The 20,661-nt window shown below is 37.2% G+C and overlaps 1 protein-coding gene across 1 annotated transcript in view; it reads left to right on the top strand.

Annotated features, from left to right (window-relative positions):
* The window catches only part of PREX2 (phosphatidylinositol-3,4,5-trisphosphate dependent Rac exchange factor 2), a 294,568-nt gene that overhangs the window by 75,746 nt on the left and 198,161 nt on the right, over positions 1–20,661 (top strand). Inside the window, exons 6-7 of the mRNA XM_028111247.2 lie at positions 3,368–3,529; positions 17,325–17,458. Coding sequence (XP_027967048.1) covers positions 3,368–3,529; positions 17,325–17,458 — 296 coding nt within the window. The remainder of the gene's footprint in view (positions 1–3,367; positions 3,530–17,324; positions 17,459–20,661) is intronic.

The raw sequence follows: 20,661 nt of genomic DNA, 5'->3' as shown, positions 1-20,661 counted from the left end.
ATGTGTTTATTTCACTGTAGTATTTTCCTTGTACCTGCATATTTTGCTGATGGTCTTTAAAAAATTTTTGTTTTAAATAATATGATTTTCTAAAGAAAGGGCAGATCATAGTTACTAGGGAAAATAGCTATTTTGTCACATATATATAGATTAGGAAACAAATCTTTTGGGAAAAGAGACTTTTAGTGCTCCTTGTAGAAAACATACTTGTTTGAGTTTTATTTAGAGAAAATGCATTAGTTTCAAGATAGATCCCATTAAGTACCTTATGACCAGTTTATATCACATTTTATCTACAGGGTTCTTTATCTTAAGTAAATCTACTGTTGGTGTATTTTTTGACTTCCCCTAACATTGGTGTCTTCTTGATGCTAATGAAATTAAAGTGCAAGTTGCATAATTTCAGAGCTTGATTTTTGAATCAGTGTTTGTTACAGGGAATGGTATGGGTCACATGGGACAATAATGATAGGATGTAGAATGACAGTGCTAAGCAAATGCTGCCTCTGGATGACAGGATATGTCCCATTAATGGTTGTAGGCCCATTGCCTCATTACAATGACCAAAAGTGTTATTGTGAAAAACATATTATAATGTGCTAATTATGCTTGTACCGCAAGAGTATGCAAATAGATTAGAATAGCAATTCTGGAAATGGTGGTTTTGGAACTATAACAGCAGGACAGGCAGTTTTGGATAGTGGTTGAGCACATGAGCTCTGAGTTCAAATCCTAAGTATTCTGTTTACTAGCTGTGTGACTGAACGCATAATCTAACCCCTTAAAACCTTGGCTTTTTATTAATGAAACAGAAATAATGATGTTGGAATTGTAGCATATATCTGCAAGAATGTGTATAATGGATATGTATATCTGTTTGTGTATGTGTGTATATACATATATATGCATCTGGAAAAAGTATTACATAAAAATAGTAATTGAACTGTTTTATGCAAATCATTTAGCACAGTTATGTACACCATATGTTAGCTGTTATCACTCAAATGTGTTTGATTCTGATTTATTTTAATAGATAAACTACTACTTGCTCTCTAAATTTTTAAAATACTCCAATATGCTATGCACATATTAAATGGTGTTCTTATTGATTTACTTTTTGAGAAACAAATGTAAGGAATTTGAGCTAAAAATACATTTTTTTAACTACAACTTCCGTGAGTGACATAACTGGGTTTTTGTTAAAATTTCTTTGAAAACAATTTCTCCTTATTTAAAAGCAAGTTAAAATTGCTTGGTTAAGCTGTAGAGAGAAGCTAACATGGGTATCTCCAGTTCTGCAGAGCTTTAGTGTGGTCTTCAGAAGGTCAGGAGGATTGGTGCAAACCTGACTCCTATCTTTCTGAGAGTCCTTTCAGACTCCTGACTTGGTGACTCAGATTGCTTCGGCTATTCCTGGACCTGATTTTGGAATCCCAAGCATTTGTTTGTTTTAAGAGTCAGAAGGGATAGTGATATTAAGAGAAACACATCATACTAAGTAGTCGTTCTAAATCACTCCTGGATAAGGGATGACCACCAGATGGGGTTGGCTGAGCTGACCTCTCAGAAGATAGAATCATGGACACATCCTTGCTTAGGAAGAAAAAGATCAACTCAGAGCACCTTCAAGGAAGTGGAAAGATGACATCTTTCCCCCTCTTTGGATGATTATCTTTACAAAGAAACATGAAGAAACTATTTACTTGTGTGTAGATAAGTTGGTGTTGATAATTTTTTTGTTGTTGTACCATTGTGCTGATAATCTCTTTGATTTTGGATGGTTTTATTTATTCAGAGAAAAACATTAGGGGATTAGGCTGTGTGTTAAAGAAAAGGTTGTATTTGTGGAACTTGAAATTACTGCTTTGGCCAACCAGCACAGGGTTCATAGAAAGCAACTAATGAGAAATTATGACTAGTCATTTATCTTGCTATTTCACATTATCTAAATTCATGTCTCAACTCCACAGATACCTATTGGGCACAATTGCATAGGGCCCCAAATCATAGTCTGTAGACTGACTTGACCACTTCACATGATTTACAAATACTTCTACACTTTAGAATTTTTAGAGAAGCCAGCATATCTCTTTTATGTATTTGTGATCCAACATAAGTTTTTAAATCTTGTCTTGGGTGTTAGCTCTGCAGAACAGAGTGTGAACATACTGAATGCAGGGCCAAAGTTTATGGCAGAATTTTCAACAGTAACAGACCTCAAGAGAGTATAACAACTGCATATTTTCCCACTGTATGTTAAGAATTAAGAAAATTCTTTTAAAGACTTGCCTCAGGATTTCTGTAATTGTGTTAGTTACATGATGATGGCAACTGTAGTAAAGAAACAAACGACTAATTAAAAAGCAATGTGGTCACAACTGTCTAGACAGTGGGTGAAAATGTTTAATTTTGTGCTTCTAAACAACAAACAAAACCTTTTAATATATTTAAAAGATTAAAGATCATTCTTGCTCTGATATCCTGAATGGAAAAAACCATAAAATGCCAAAAAAAAACCCAAAATCGAAACACAAAAAAAAAGCTCTTGAGGGGCATATGGCAATTCATTCATTGCAGAAAATGAACTCGAGTTATTGGTGAAAATAGCATAAATTGTTCCTTTAGTGATGGAGTATCGTGGAACTTATAAATTTATTTTGCTAGAGTATAAGACATTATTTAAAAATTTTGCTTTACTTCTGACATTTATTTTTTGAGATTTTATTTTTATTTATTCGAGAGAGAGAGAGAATGAAAGATAGAGAGCACGAGAGGGAAGAGGGTCAGAGGGAGAAGCAGACACCCTGCTGAGCAGGGAGCCTGATGTGGGACTCGATCCCGGGACTCCAGGATCATGACCTGAGCCGAAGGCAGTCGCTTAACCAACTGAGCCACCTAGGCGCCCACTTCTGACATTTTTAATAGTTTCTCAAAAGTATATTAGAAAATAAGCCATTTAAATTATTTTTGAAATTATAGGACATATTTATTTAAAGGCCTACTGTTCTGTTAAAGACTCTAGGAAGACATATAAAGTTATATTTCTGTTGGAACAGAGGTCAATCTCATAAAAAAATTACATGCTGCCAGTGAGATATTTGACAATTTGAAAGGAGGAATCTAATTTAGTTTCTGAAAACAAAATAATTTAAAGGCCAAAAATAAAGGAGCTGCAAGATGTGTATCAGAGTAATGCATATCCATTGGTTCAACCTTTCCTTTTTAATCTTAATCTTAGTGGAGTTTGTGGTGTCACTTCTGCAAGTGGCTCTCACGATCTCTGCAGTTTTCATTTCCTGGTCAGTCTGAACCTGCTGTACCAGAAAGCTGAAGATCAAAGGGTGATTTGTTTTTTGTATATAAACAGGAGTTGCTGAAGCGGACTCCAAGGAAACACAGTGACTACGCAGCAGTAATGGAAGCCCTCCAAGCCATGAAAGCTGTCTGTTCCAACATAAATGAGGCCAAGAGGCAGATGGAGAAGTTAGAAGCCTTAGAGGAATGGCAGTCTCACATTGAAGGCTGGGAGGTACATTCACTCTACTCAACAATGGAGTAGTTTAACTTAAATAAACTTAAAATAGTTTTGTTACGTCTTATGCTGTGTGTAGAATTGTGGACATTGGATGAAACCGTAAATGGTCATTTTCCCAGATAATGTCAGAGAGCTGTAACCATTTATGAAAAGTGCTGTCATTATTATTTCTAAATATCTTTAAAGTGGCCATTAACTGACTTAACATCAACCTGAAAGCTTTGTGATAGAGCCATCTAATACTGTGTGGGTTATAAGCTTTGGTAGTTCAGTATTTGTGCATCTTGATTATCCTTTTTCCTGCCTTTGTTTGGTCAATAAGTACACAGCCTGAATCCTGGAGAGAGTAAGGACGGGGAATAACGCTCCATATGTGTTCTATGATACTGTTATTTTCAGATTCTAAATTAGGTGTTTGATGAGGAATTTCATTTTAAGCTCACTTAATCTCTAAATTTGAATTTCCTCATTTCTTAAATGAAGGAACCGTCTATGATGTGATTTTTAAGGTCCATTCAAGATGGTAAGTTTTATGGATTTATGATTCATTGGAGAAAGAGTTTTTAAATGATAAAGTAAATGAAGAGTGATATTCAGAATCTGTAATATGTTTTCATCTATGGGTAACTTTGAATCCCCATTAGTTCATGGGGTTGGAGCCCTGTATTATTTTAGTGCTATATAAAGCACAAACTAAAATTTTGTCTCTAAATTGGCTTACTTGAGAAGAGCATGAGCTTTCAACTAGGATAATTTATTTTTATAAAATAAGCAATTAAGATTTTTTTAAAGGTATAAAGAAGATTTAAAATGTTTCTAAGCAAATAATGTATCACACAAATTCAAGTGGATTGCTTTTTATCTTTAAGACGTTATAATTGGCTGATTTGTTTCATATCTTCAATATGTTGGTTTCCATTTAGATCTAAAATTATACCCACTCAGATTTTCAAAGAGACCTCAAACGTTAACCTCCGGGAATTCCCCTATTTATCCACCCTTCACCATGAAACTTTTCAAATGCTAGCTGGGATCTAAGCTTTCTCCTCATCTATATTCTTTCATTTCAAGTGTCCAGGGTGACCTCGTATTTCAGCATGAATGCTACTTATTTCAGTCATTTAAAATGGTTGTGTGTTTTACAACTGATTCATGTTGATAATTCCTTTCCTGGGGAGTGGTTGTCCTGCTGGGTTGAGAAAAATGGACTGAAGTTTGCTTTTGTCGTTCTGTTGTCACTTGAGCGTTGGAAGAAAAACCGAACTTGCTTTAAATTACAGGATTTCTCATTGATATCTGCCAGGCCTTTTCCCAAAACAAAACCTCACAGATTCTTCTCAGTACTCTAGGGAAATGGAATCTGTCATAATTTTGTTCCTCCTCATGTATATCCTAAAAATTGTGTCTACTGCAGAAATAAGAGATTCTTTAAAAAGTGTTGATATTTCTTGCACTGGGCATGCCAGTTACTCAAAGGAAGAATGTGTGTGGATCATACTATGTCCATATACAGCCCGTAACAGTGCGTGCCTCAATCTCACCAGCCTCACTGTATTTACAACAAACAGCGCAAGAGGAAAATGGGGCATCGGGACAGAGGAAACGGGCTGCAGGAAATCAGATATGACTACAGTTCTAGCATGCACAGAGGAGATCATACGAGTGTTGGGTCCCAAAAAGGGCAGCAGTGCAGATTCTACTGAGGTAGGATTTGAATGTGATTGCATAAGACACGGCACAGCCATGCTGCTTTGGGAGGTTTTGGGATGTTGAGGGAATGCAGCTTGGAGGAAGGCTCAGCCAACTGGTTGGCAACTTGTGATAAGAATCTGATTCCCCATCTCAGTCCACTGCCTTGGAGAGAGGTGGGGAAAGCTGTTACAGTACTCAGGCCTGGTCCCTTCCTGGAAGCTTAGGAGAAACTGCTGATAGGACTCCAAAGGTGCCCAGGACCAAGGGATAGTTCTGTAGGATGAATGCAGGCCCTTGGGGGGAAGGAGGATAAAGAGCTTTCTTTGAATTGCAAACAAGGATTAAGGTTCAGCTTGCAGACAGTTCTGTGTATGTTTAGAGTAGCTCTAGTGGGATTAGGCCAGGGCCAAGGGTAGATGTCAGGTGGCATGTCCGCCAAGAACAGAGAGAGTTCCTTAAAGAGCCTTTGAGGTGAGAAGTCTTGAGCTAAGGCTGGGAAATAGCTCCCTGTCTAGTTACTTCCCCGAGCTCCTGCAGACCTTTTACAACCACCTTCGGGATGACACCTTTGCTCCAGTAACTAAAATTTCTTGAATGATTAAGTATCTGAGTCTGATACACCATAAATTTGCATTATTTCCACTTTAGGTGGATTATTTATTTCAAGTAAGTCACTTAATTATCCAGGGTCTTTTTTTCCCATTAATCAAATGAAGGCTTTCTATCGTAAAATCTGTCAGGTATCTTGCCTACCTAGTATTTTGTGCTGTAAATGATCATTACATTCCTTTATGTTGAATTTAGGTCAACAAATGATTGAAATCTGTGGTTCCCAAATCAGATGACATAGTGCAAAAGCCTGACTCGTGAGCAGACTTCGTCTCTAGTCTGGACTCTAACCCTTAGTTTGGGGATGATGCATCAGACCTCTCCCACATACAATGTGGGTTATTGCAGGAGTCAGACGAGATACTTTGAATACTGTAAAATGCTATGCAAATGAGCAGTATTTTAAAGCTCTGGTTCAGTGGTAGGATTTTACCCTTGAGCAGTTCCCATTTGCCTAATATATGCACCTGTCTACTGGAGGTGTTATATCACTTCAGTTAAGTTTAGATAGTTTCAAGCCACAGAAGCTAAAAGAAAAATTAATTTAAAAAAGATATGGGGTAGTTCGCAGAATCAATAGAAAAGCTACACTCTCAAGGGTGTCTAGGCAGCCGAAGCTGGTAGGCAGGCTCATCAGTGCCCTAACTAAAATGGATAGGCTCTAATAATGTTTTCCACCCTTATATTACATCACTCAAGATTCAAGATCAAAATCTGAGATTCCTCTAGTCTTGCCTGGGCAAATTTGCTTAGGACAGAGGACAGTGGTCCTTGATTGCCAGTCATCCACTTTCCTTTTGAGGGAAGGCTGATCTTCCATTGTACGCAAACTTGGTGAGCCTTTAACAGTTTGCTGAGGTATTATAATCCCCAATACACAGATTTAAAAAATGAGGGCCATATAACTTACCCCAAGTGCTTACAACTAATGGATGGCAGAGTTTAATCTGAAAGTAGACAGACTCGTTCTAAACCCTATATTCCTGTGCTCGCTTCGGCAGCACATATACTAAACCCTATATTCCTTGTCACCATGTAATATTATACCTACACAGATAAAAATTTAGCTAATTCTTTAGATTAAGTTGATTGCTTGCCATTTAAATGTAAATTGATTAAAGAAATTAGGTTTTCGTAAGCATTTACCTAGTGACTGCCATTACAGAAGATCTGGAGTTTAATTGCTCATATTTGAAGTTCTGCCTTTTATTAATATAATTTATTATATCTCAGTTTTATGTCTTATCCAACATATAGAACATTGCACAGGATATTCTACCAAAGGTAATTGTAGGGCAATGATCAGTGTGCTTGGAAAGGGAAGTTCATTAGCTGTTTAATCAGAGTCACTGATTCATTTCATAGAACAGGACCAGTCTCAGTCTTGGTCTGCTTTTTGGCTGATTGATGGTGTTGTAATGGTAACTCTAATCTTTGGAGTCATAATGAACTGTATTGACAAGGGAGTATTAATAAGCATTATGTCACTTGGTAGTTCAGCTTTACATCCATGATAGGCCTGTTTGGAATAGATCTCTCAAATCTGAAAAAAAATTATATTAAAAGGTAAGAGGGAGAATTAATAATATATGAAGGTATTGGAAAAAATAAGATCAAAATAGTCACTGTGTTTTAGGAAGTAAAAAGAAACAGAAATTTGACACCTCTTGGATACCTTTTTACATGGAGAAATATAATGGTACAAGACCATTTTAACATCCATTTGCTACTTTACATATGATTAAGTTTGTGTCTGATAGTGTATTGACTTGAAGTCATGTTCTCTTACTTCATGAGTGTGAGTCTAACAGAGGTTGTGATGAGATCTGTTTCTTTTTTGTTCTCTACAAGGTGATTTTGTAGATACAAATTTGTCTACTGCCTTGAGGCAGAATTGATTTATAGACAGCCCTTGTTATTTAAGGATATGTTTGGGAAAAAGAGCATTGAAAGTCAATCTACGTAGAAAGGCAAACAGAATTTCGTAAGTGGGAGGGGGGAAGCTTGATTGGGACTTCATTAAAATGAACATTTATGTTATTAGTTTTATCTAATATATGACAGAATCTAGGCTATAACTTCAGTTAAAATAAATTGAATCTCAAAAAGAGTGAATCAAATGCTGAATCTCTTGCGGGTGGGGGCATACATTTTATGACATTATATGATAAAATGATGTGGTAGTCTTCATTTCATGTTTAATTTTTCTAGTAGTTTTAAAAGATTTTTTGAAAGAATATTCAAATGCTTCATTCATTTTCTTGAGACACTCCTTTGATATTGAAACCATTCTCTTATGAAACACCCACCTAGTTGTCATTCTTGTCAATTTTCTTCCACAGTGAGTGGGTCTAGCTCTTGTCAGATCTTCATCTGTCAGTGCTTTGCATACGATTGGGGGAAGTTTCAAGGCCTCCTGTCATCTTTCATCTTTGCCAAGATTATGCCTTCTCTCTGCAGTCTGTGTTTTTCTGGTATTGACATTCAACATTTAGTTGACAAGATAAATGAGGTAGACTCTGGTGTTAAGCAGGGAGAGCCAACAATGGGGTCAGATAATTAGTGAATAGTTTCCTATTATAATGATTTTTGCCACCTCATAGCTGCAAAGAATCGGTAATGAACCCTTATATAACATATTAAGAGAACTTGTTAACATAAAAAGATTTAACCTTTCAAATAGTCCAGATATGATTTAGCAATATTATTTTTATTGCGTCTATTGAGAGGCGGGGATTTGTTCTATTATTGCAGTGCTTCATAAATCATGATTTTAATGTTTGAAGAAATACTGGAAATTAGAAAAGGAGCCATAAAATAAATACATACACTTCTGACTGTCTTTTCTGGGTGTTGTCATTTTCTGAAAGCATACTTTGGCACCTGACTAGTGTCCACTTATGAAAATTCATCAGACTTCCACATTAAATTCTGTAATGGAGCTTTGAAATTTAATAGTTTTTCATGTATGCTGACTGTATAATTGGCAGCTGATTACATACCTCAAATTATAGAATCAAAATTATTCAGCTTCCTCACAAATTCGATTCTGAATCATTACTATTTTCTTGCTGGATCTTGGACCATGAGGCACCCACAGTGGGAAGAGGGGCCTTTGGTGAGGAGTGTTGCCAGCACGGACTGCCGAGTCCTGGCCTTAGTGACTGAGGTCATTGTTTGCTCATCCATTTCACACAGATCTTTCCACCATTTTGGTGATATTTAAATGGTGTACTTTGTAAATTTGACAAAGAAAATCCCTGGAGAATGATTGAAACCTGAAACCACAGCATGGAATGAACTATGTAGCTAATGATAAACCTAAATAATCATAAACACACAACTATTCCTAATATCCATCACTGTTAATTCATGCCAACTCTCATTTTATTAATGCTGTGTTATAGCAGTGATCACACTCTATTTAATTCTATGTTTACATATCTGTTTCTTCCACAAGTATCGGGAACAAGGGTCATGTCTCATGCCTTGGGTCTCTGGCATCTAGGACAGTGTCTCATACATAGTGGGTTGGCGGTAATTAAACGCAGATATAGTTATATTGTAGTTATGTATTAATTGTCAGTGGCTGCTCACTATTTTTTGATATTTTTGGCTCTTTTGGTTAGTAGCAGTGATTCTGATCTAGTTCTGTTATTTGTTACATTTTTCTGGTCGTTTGATGTTCTCTAATCCTCTTAAGCATCCTGTTCTGGTTTATGGTTTACAAATATATACCATGCAAGATTTTTTATTTCCTCAAATTAGAGTGGAACACTGTGCCGTTGTTTGAAATTCAGTCTCTCTGAATGGATTTTCATAGTTGTGGGTTCTGTTTGTTTTGTCTGAGGACATACACAGATGGGCTTCCCTCACTGTAGTTCCCCTTTGCATCCACCGGGGCCATGGTGAAGGAGGCAGGATGACATAGGTTTCTACAGGCTGGAGTAGAAAGAGAAGTTTTTGGAAGGAGAGGCACTGGATGAGTCGACTCCCACCCCTGGTCACAGTTATTTGTGGATGGTTACTTCTCACCTTGAACTGTCAGTCAGCCTTCCTTTCCGGATTTAATGAAAGCAGTCATGATTAGAACCATCCATGGAACTTCCTGGCTGGGGTTTTGCTGTATTTAATTCTATATATATAATTCATCACAAGCATGATTTTACATGATAAATGTCGCTTCCTAAAGGGAAATGCGTGTTAAAAAAGATAAATCATCTAGATGATAAAAGTACATTATTTTGGTTATTTATTTTTTAAGGGATTGCTAAGACAGAAGAACTCTAAATCATGTGTAAACACATTATTTAAAAATATCTGCATTGAATATGTACATGTACATATTACGTTATGTGTAATGGCTTTAGGGTAGTTCAAAATTAATGATTTATGCAGGCCCTCTTACTTTTTAAAAATAATTCTTTTACACCTTACCTCTCAAATGTTGGTTTATGACTCTGTGATGTATCACTGTACTGTTAAAGTAGCTTATTTCCATGGGCAGTATTTTTTTTCACAGTCACATGAATCATCTTTGTAAAGGTATTTCTATAGTTCAGGTTTTTTCAGTTTTTTTTTCCACAGTGAAATAATCTGCTGCCTTCAACATCTGCATGGTGACCCATGAAACACTGTACAAAGCTGATTTAACTAAACATCTTTCCCTTTCTTTTACCTTCCTTCCTTCTTTCCTTCCTTCCATCCTTCCTTCCTTCCTCCTTTCTTTCTTTCTTCCTTTCTTTTTCTTTCTTTCTTTCTCTTTCTTTTTCTTCTCTTTTCCTTCCTTCCTTTTCCTTTCTTTCTTTCCTTCCTTCCTTCCCTCCTTCCTCCCCCCCCTCCTTTTCTCCCTCCCTCTCTCTCTTTCTTTCTGTCTTTCTTCCTAAAACTTTACGAACAGAGAAGCCAACTTGCTAGAGATTTATACCAGGAGAAAATGTTTAACACATTGTTTGGGGAGTTGTAGAAATGTTAAAAGCCTGACTTTAGTATTCATCTAGAGAAAAGCATTTATTATACATGGTTGTTCAATGACTAAATACAGATTTGCCAAAGAATAGATTTCTAGATTTAAAAATTAGCACCGATTTTCAAAATGAAGATAAAATACTAACTAGGTTATGTAGCATTGTGCAGGTTTAAGTGAATATTCACCAGTGATGAAATGTACCACAGGTGACCATGTGGTGTATTTGCGAGCATGTTAACATGATCAACGCCTGTCTGCCGTGGGCACTGGGGAGCAGTTAGGACTACCTCAGGCAGAGACCTGTGCTCACCTCAATCTCCATGTCACAGGGTTGCCATACGATGCACTTGAGCACCTGGATTCAGGTACTCAAAGCCTCCAAAGCAGTTTTACTTGGAATGTTGACAGAATACCACATGCATCAGCATTTACTGGAATGGCCTGGGACCTTCCCCAGCTTTACTCAGTTTCAGTCTCTGAACCTGGGAATTTTAAGAAGTCCATCAGGTGTGTCTCCCAAACTCTAAACTTTGAGAACCATTGCCCTAGAGGCTTTGCTCTCGTCTGATGATCTGCGTGACTTGTTTTACTGCTTCCACATTTTTTATTTTCTAGTTCACTCGTCTGGCATTGTCATTTTCATGGACTTTAGTGCTCCTGACTCTTAATCTGACGCTCATAGCCATACTTTATTTCAATTTCTCCTGTGAATTTTGTAGCTTGACTTCTTTATTCCTAACTCTCTAGAAACTCTCCTGGCATTTCTAGGTAAATGAAAAAAAATTGCATGTAGTTTCAAAATATCATAAATTTCATTTACTTTAAAGTTGTGAGATTATTTTTTTTCTACTACAGAGAAAGGTAGATTTATCATGTAAACGAGGGGAAACTATGCCACAGCATTATTTAAAAAGAGACACTTATTATCTATTTGTGCGTGGGATGGATTTGAAGTGAGAGGCACATCATGACTCTACAGAAGACTGTATATACACTTGGTCAAATTTTCTTCAATATTTATAAAATTGTGCATATCTGTGGTTAAGAAATTCTTAATGATTTCCAGCTGCCATTGTCATAGAAATCATGCACAGCTCAATCATGGTAAATCAAGAACAAAATGGTTATTCTTTATCATCTATGAGATACACGTGGTATAAAGAGAAATGCTACAGGCCATTCTTTTAGGAGTTTTTTAGACAAATGTGTATGTTCGACACAGATTCCTTTAAGTTGCATAAGCAATCCTCTGGGAATTATTTAATTATTCACTGAAGAGATTTCATGTGATAATAGTAGATTACTATGGTAGAAGATAGTAAAGGTAGATACTGTACTAATTCTTAAAGTTTGCTGTTAACTATTAAAGACACCTCAGTGATAGAAATGTCTCAGTAGGATTTAGTAAAATATAATATGAGTGATGTTATGTTTATATTGTGAGATATACTTTGAAGTATAACAAGATGGTTGGGCTTGATGTCATTACCCCACAAAATTTCATTAATAGATTATTAAACAGATACTTTGGGTTGTTTATGAAAAGAAGTGTTGCTTTCACAGAGGTCAATTAATCTTATTCTGATTTTTGATCAGGAGCTAGGAGCTAATGGGGAACCTATGATAATGACTTAAACATAATGTATATTTTTAAGATTTTTTTAATTTTAAATTTTTTTAAGATTTTATTTATTTATTTGAGAGAGAGAGAATGAGAGACAGAGAACATGAGAGGCATGAGGGTCAGAGGGAGAAGCAGACTCCCTGCTGAGCAGGGAGGTCAATGCGGGACTCGATCCTGGGACTCCGGGATCATGACCCGAGCCGAAGGCAGTCGCTTAACCAACTGAGCCACCCAGGCATCCCTTTTTTTAAGATTTTTAAAAAAAAATTGTTTTTATTTGAGAGAGAGAGGGAGAGAGCATGAGTGGCGGGCAGGGAGAGGCAGGCTCCCCACTGAGCAGGGAACCTGACAAAGGGCTCCATACTAGGACCTTGGGATCATGACCTGAGCTGAAGGCAGATGCTTAACCGACTGAGCCCGTGCTCTGGCTCAGGTGCCCCAAAACACAATGTATTTGTATATTAGTGAGGGGTTTGAGAGTTTGCTATGATACCAATCTAGATTAAATCATTCAAAAGTCAAACTATTTAAGTATATGATAGAGGAAAATGATCGAGATGCTTTGCTGACTAATGGAGCACTTTGAATTAGTTGTAAGATGGGATTGCCGTAAATGTGCTACTATAATCTTATGGTATCAAGATAGGTATTGTAGGGGACTGGAGTAATAGTAAAATAAATAAATAAATAAATCACTATATGATTTATTTGCCAGCTCACATCCGAGTGGTTGTGCTCACTTCCAGAGGTGTTACATATTAAGGGAGACCCTGACAAACTGGAGAAGGTTCAGAGGAGATCTTCAGGGATCTTGCAGGTTTCTCAAATCAAGCCATAGGATGAATGGTCAAAAGCAATGCTAGTTATCTAGCTTGGGAGGCAGAAGGGAAGTGTACTGGCTATTTTCAGATACTGGAGAGCCAGGCCTGTCATAAGGAAGAGGGTATTCCTCTACTCCCAGGAGGCAGAAGTAGAGTCAGTGAGCAGAAAGGGAAGTAGATTTTGGTTCTACGAATAGAAAAATTTTTCTAATAATTAGAGTGGCTGAGTAAAGAAATAGCTTTCTTAAGAGGGAATGAACTTAATTTTACTAGAATTGTTCAAGAATAGGCTAGAAGGCCTTTTTTTGTCAGGGCAAAAGTCAGTGTTCTCTGAGGCAACAAGATGTGTCTACCCTCAAAAACTGGAGAATCAGAAATAACACTGTCTTCAACGAGTTAAAGCATAAAAATCAACATAGAGTGAACCACAGCAGAGGTCAGAAATAAGTGAAGTCTCCTTGAAGAAGAAAATCATCTTCAAAGTCAGCAATGTTGATTGTACTAGCCTTTATTGAGTCCTTTTCTGTGCTAGGCATTGTGCTGGCAGTTTTATATATATTGCCTATTAATTCTGTGAATAAGTTAAGTACTATTATTCTTTTCTACATTGGTTAGAAGGCATGAACATAGCTACAGAATCAAAGGAGTCATTCAGAAGTGTGATTTGTTTGTAGTGGAAGCCGAGAAGAGAGAGAGCAAGGAGAGAGAGACACACAGAGAGACAGATAGACTTTGAATTGTCTTGTCCAGGTGGTAGATTGTGCTAGCTCATTGCTTTCAAACTGCTCTAATTCTTAAGCCTAGTTCACTAAGATATCCTCCCTGCCCTCCCTGCTTCCTTCCTTCCTTTTTTCTGCCCTCTCTCTCCCTCCCTCCCTCCCTCCCTCCCTCTCTCCTCTTGGTATATAAATGAACAACTGCAGCCCCATCTATACGTTCTGTTGAAGGCCCTCCTCTAATAGTCCAGGCATGCCTCTGACTTGTCTAATGCTACCATCTGAGCAAGCTTCCTGCTATAAAATTGGCTTTTTTATTAGAAATCAAAGGTACAGCTGCTGACGGGCAGTGCTCAGTCTCCCCAACACTTGACCTATGGGAAGCTAGCTAGCTAGCATGGCCCTGCTCTTCAGTTCAGTCTGTTCACAGGACAGGAGACAGCTTTTCTCAACTGGGAAGCATGACTTCATCAGAAAGTCTTTGTGGCACTGACAAGATAAAAGGTATGAACAAACAAGAACTTGATGGTGGAGAGCAATTCAAATAACATGCAGACAGGTCACAGGAAGACAAAGACAGGGAAGAGCCTGGGGTATGGTCAGGGGTCAAACTCTCAGTGGTGGTCAGCAATTGTGTCCTTTCCTCTGTTACTGTCTGGTTGTGAGTTGTTTTTTTTTTACTTGTGTCAGGATTCTTTCTGATTATAATATAGCTTTCCAAATAGGAAGTTTACAAAGGGAGATTGTGTTGGCCATACTTACGGGAACATTCGCTGTGGATGTCAGGTATTTTTATGATCAAGAATAATATATACCTATTTTTTATTTTACACATTAGTCCCCGTGAGTTCTTCAGAGCTTGAACAATATCTCCTGTGAGACTGTGTAAAGGGATGGAATAAGTGGCCTCTAACCACTATACTAATTTACATTAAATTCTTCTTATATTTATCAATAAAGATTATAATCACAAACAAGTCGGAAAGGTATGGTTAAGATTTCTCTCAAGTATGGGGGTGTTTGGGTGGCTCAGTTGATTAAGTTGGTTTTGGCTCAGGTCATGATCTCAGGATCCTGGATCGAGCCCCGTGCATCTGCCACCCTGCTCAGCAGGGAGCCTGCTTCTCCCTCTCCCTGTCCCTCTGCCCCTCCCCCCCTACTCGTGCTTACTCTCTCTCTCTCTCTCTCTCTCTCTCAAATAAATAAAATCTTTAAAAAAAAAGACTTTTTGTCAAGTAGGAATGCATCTACTAATACCTACCTATAATTATATTGGGAACTTCTTTGGAAGACTGGTTAATACGCAAATTAGAATAACATCTGCAGTTACCATTTAATAAAATAACAAGTTTGCGTCTTTGCTTTACTTTTTTGGGCTACTATGAGAAATAGTCTAAGGTGAAGTATTTTGTACCTTTTGTAAAATTGTTACCAGTAAAGCCACCTCCATAACATCGTATAGTTCCCTGTGCAAGAATCAATGTGATGTTTCCTTGTTTACATTTTTAATACTATTCTATCTTAATTTTTTTCTGAGGTAGGGATAGTATTTAAATAAGAAATCATTGCCACTAAAATTGGGATTTATATTCATATTTGATGACAGTTTTTACTTAATTATCACATGATGAAGGATATGAAATTGTGTAAATTTTTAATAGATCTCTAGTTATATGTCCATCTTTATGATGAAAGAAAAAAAAGAAAAGGAAATGTCTTAAATCTAAAATATTTTGTAATGGCTGGTCACCAGAGGGGAGTGGGTGGGGGGAATAGGTGAAAGAGGTGAAGGGGATTAAGAGCACACTTACCATGATGAGCACTGAGTAAGGTATGGAATTGCTGAGTCACTATATTGTACACCTGAAACTAGTATAACACTGTATGTTAACTCTCCTGGAATTAAAATAAAAAAACTTAATAAAACAAAATACTTAAGTGAAACATAAAAACAAAAAATAAAATGTGTGCATAGGGACGCCTGGGTGGCTCATTCGGTTAAGCGTCGGCCTTTGGCTCAGGTCATGATCCCAGGGTCCTGGGATCGAGCCCCACATCGGGCTCCCTGCTCAGCGGAGAGTCTGCTCCCCTGCTTGTGTTCTCTCTCTCGCTCTCTCTCTGACAGATAAATAAATAAAATCTTAAAAAAAATAAAGTTAGTAAAAAAATAAAAAAATAAGAAATAAATAAAATGTGTGTGTAATATAGACACTCAACACAATCACATTCTTTTAATTTCCAATTTGGGAAGTTTCTTATTGACAGGTATCAGTTGTCACCATAATTTAAATTTTTATAATCAATCAGAAAAACTATATCAATGATAACTGTGGAAGTACGAAATTGTCTGATTGTTAAATATCAAAAATAAAAAATAAAAGCATTAAGTTTAAAAAGAGTCAGAAATTTATCCCTGGATTTAAAGAGAGCAGACATATTGAAAATAGAAGTATTCTTACAGAGCATGCTTAACAGCTATCTACTGAAAACTTTTTTTTCTTTTTTGTCTAACTCAGTGCATTAGTTGTGATAGTTTAGGTTGTAGATACAAATAGATGGCCACATTTATAATGGCTCAAATTAGATGTTTTTGATCAGCTCACACAACAATCCAATGCTTGTGCTCTGCTTCATTGTGCACCTTTCCTCTGTTTGTGATTCAGGCTCCTTCCATCTTGTGGCTCCTCTCAATGGTTAGCGCTTGTGTGAAGACCCAGTTTTGTCACTAATCATCTGACCTTAGTGTGCACTCAGTGAAGGCTCATTTAATGAATGAGTATGCCTATGCTAACTTTTAACTTGGGTAAAAGGCTCTATGGAAGGTTGCTCTCTTTAAATAGTTTTTTTTTTCCCCCTTTAATTTCTTCTTTTTTCTTCTTATCAATCCTAGGAGTGGATAAATAAATTGAGACCTGCTAAAAATTTAGAGAACTTCGTGTACTTTGTGATGTATTCATGGAACTCTTTTCCCCTACCAGGGAAAGAGAGGAGGAGAAGAGGAGTACTAGGGACATGAATGTTATGCATCACTTTGAAATCATCTCCTTTTAAAAGAACATAGTAACATGTATCATCCATGCTTATGTATGCACACATGTGTGAGAAAGCTTAAAGAAGACACAGAATCTCTTAACCACAGTTGTATCTGCTGAGACTGACCAGGAATCTGGGAGGGAAGGAGACCTCCATCCAGTGTATAAATATTTATGGTGTTCCAACCTTTATCCTGTCCATATATTGTATCTTGAAATAAAAACAAACAGACTTTTAAGGAGAAATAGAATTACACACAAAAGTTTCTGTTAAGTAATCAAACATTGTCTCCATTTTTTTTTTTTTTTTTTTTTTTTTGACCTAGGGATCCAACATCACGGACACCTGCACTGAGATGCTAATGTGTGGCGTCTTACTGAAAATTTCTTCTGGAAATATTCAAGAACGGGTGTTTTTTCTTTTTGATAATCTTCTGGTGTATTGCAAAAGGAAACACAGGTAAGGTGATAAACAGGTAATACTTCAGAAATTACTTATTAACCTCAAAAAAATTTTTTAATAAAAAAAGAAATTATTTATCAGTCCCATGAATTCAACCTTTTCCTCTGTGCTCCTGGGAACTCAGGGTCTCCTCAGTAAATTTCACATACTCTTAGCCTATTCTCTGATTGTTCTCTTTACTTCTTGTAAAACCTGACAAAATGTGACTATCATTAAATAACACTACCTCCCAGGAACCTTCTGGAGGAAAAAATTTTTTTCTGTTGCTAACCCACACGTCTCAGGCCCTGTAGGAAAGGTGGGTGTGTCTTCTGTGTTTCCCAGTGCTACTTCCCAATCATTTCCTCCTCTTCCTTGGAAATACTTTCCCTGATCGCCCCATCTAGTATAGCCTCCCAGCCATTTTCTATCAACATCTAGAAAATTCTTGCTAATATTTTCTTCAGTATTTATTTACTTGTTGCCACCTTTACTGGATTAGACTGTAAAGTCCATTAGAACAGTGGTCTTGCTACTTATTCTGTGCTATTTCCCCAGAGACTGGACCTGCCATGTAATAGACGCTCAAGAGGTGTTTGTTGAATAAATGAATGAATGAAACCCAAGCAAGTTCCTGGTATAGCTTAGCCATCATTAGTTTAAGTAATTTAATGTGGCAGTGTTATTGCTGTAATGTTATTTGTTTTAAAGCATGGATATAATTTTTTCTTCAGAAGGTAGTTATCTTATAGGATGTTTCCTTGAACTCTTGGCAAAACGTTTTGCAGGTTGTTTAAGAAAAAAGTAAAGTTGCACTTAATTGGGAAATTTCCTGAGCCTTTATATGCTTCTCCCTAACCATATCTAGGATATATTAGTTTCAGTGAAAAGGTACTAAAAAGGCTTCATGAAATTCAAAGGTAAAACAGGTGGGTTGAGGATGCAGGATGCCCAGAGCAAGTTTTCCGAACATTGGCAGCTATATTGATGACATGGGAGTTCGGCCTCTTGGATTATAGTATCAGAATTCCCTAGCATGAGACATTAGTGTGAAAATACAATGGCACTAACCAAGAAAGCATAGAAGTGCCCATGTGCCTCGATGAAAGGGGACAGGTTAGGATTAAAGTCAAAGGATAGTTGTGGGGCACCTGGGTGGCACAGTCGGTTAAACGTCTGACACTTGGTTTCGACTCAGATTGTGATCTCAGGTTTGTGAGATTGAGCCCCACATGGGGCTCTGCACTCAGTGTGGGGTCTGCTTGAGTTTCTCTCTCTGCCTGTCCCTCTGCCTCTTCCCATTCTCACATGTGCTTTCCCTCTCTGGCTCTAAATAAATAAATAAATAAATAAACAAATAAATAATAAATCTTTAAAAAAAAAGATAGTTGTTGTTAATCCCTGCCTTAATGAGCTTTTTAAAAAAGATGCTTTTACCACATATGAAAATGAACTTGTCTTTTTTTTAGTATACTCTTCTAAATTCTTTGTGTTTGCAGCAAGATTGGGATTAATAGAAATAGGTCTCAGGAAGATGTAGAAAAGCCTGTTAATTTTAGTTGAATATAACTCATTAAAAAATTGTAATGTTACTGTTGGTGGGAATGCAAGCTGGTGCAATCACTCTGGAAAACCGTATGGAGATTCCTCAAGCAGTTGAAAATAGAGCTACCATACGATCCAGCAATTGCACTACTGGGTATTTACCAAAAAGATACAAATGTAGGGATCCGAAGGGGTACGTGCACCCCAATGTTTATAGCAGCAATGTCCACAATAGCCAAACTGTGGAAAGAGCCAAGATGTCCATCGACAGATGAATGGATAAAGAAGATGTGGTATATATATACAATGGAATATTATGCAGCCACCAAAAGGAATGAGATCTTGCCATTTGCAACGACGTGGATGGAACTGGAGGGTGTTATGCTGAGTGAAATAAGTCAATCAGAGAAAGACATGTATCATATGACCTCACTGATATGAGGAGTTCTTAATCTCACGAAACAAACTGAGGGTTGTTGGAGTGGTGGGGTGGTGGGAGGGATGGGGTGGCTGGGTGATAGACATTGGGGAGGGTATGTGCTATGGTGAGCGCTGTGAATTGTGCAAGACTGTTGAATCACAGATCTGTACTTCTGAAACAAATAATGCAATATATGTTAAGAAAAAAGAAAAAGAAGAAGATAGGAGGAGGGGAAGAATGAAGGGGAGTAAGTCAGAGGGGGAGACGAACCATGAGAGACAATGGACTCTGAAAAACAAACAGGGTTCTAGAGGGGAAGGGGGTGGGGGGATGGGTTAGCCTTGTGATGGGTATTAAAGAGGGCACATTCTGCGTGGAGGACTGGGTGTTATGCACAAACAATGAATCATGGAACACTACATCAAAAACTAATGATGTAATGTATGGTGATTAACATAACAATAAAAAAATAAAAAAAATTGTAATGTTGTTCAAGTTGTTTAGGTACAATTGGTTTTTTTCCAGCCTTATTGAGAATTAGTGGGCAAATAACACTGTAAGATATTTTAATTGTACAATATGATGATTTGATATACATTATGAAAGGATTTCTCCCACGGAGTCAATTAACACATCCATCTAGGTGCAGTTATTAAAGGCATCCATTTGAGAATGAGATCTTTTTCTTAATTACAGTTGATTTCATACTTATTTATATACATGCCTGCCTTCAAGTCCAAAGTTTTTGCAAAATTAGCTGTGTACAATGATGATACCTTTTATGGCCTTATGGCTGTCATTGTTGAATAGGTAAACAACAGGAAAGATTTTGTAAAATTAAAATCCTGAAGTGTTTTTTTTTTAAAGATTTATTTATTTATTTTGAGAGAGAGAGAGAGAGAGAGAGCAGGGGCAAAGGGAGAGGGAGAGAAGCATACTCCCTGCTGAGTGCAGAGCCTGATGTGGGGCTCAATCCCATGACCCTGAGATTGGGACCTGAGCCAAAATCAAGAGTTGGGCAATTACCTGACTGAACCACCCAGGTGCCCCCAAAATCCTAGTTTTTGAGCAAATATTCTTAATGTATGTATAATGTGGACAAAGTACATAGTGGCTAGAAATGGAAATTACTGAGTAAATCTGATTGTCTATTCCCTTCCTGAATTGAAGTAGTGTGAATATACCATCCATTCCCTTCATTTTAGAATACTTCATCCCCTTTACCAAGTACTATTGAAGCTCTACAGATCGTTTA

Source organism: Eumetopias jubatus, unplaced genomic scaffold (assembly GCF_037043125.1).
Source record: "Eumetopias jubatus isolate StellerSeaLion01/CBP00866 unplaced genomic scaffold, mEumJub1_p1.0 scaffold_4, whole genome shotgun sequence".
Lineage (NCBI taxonomy): Eukaryota > Metazoa > Chordata > Mammalia > Carnivora > Otariidae > Eumetopias > Eumetopias jubatus.
Note: the sequence above shows the minus strand (reverse complement) of the source record. Positions and strands in the feature narration are given on the sequence as shown.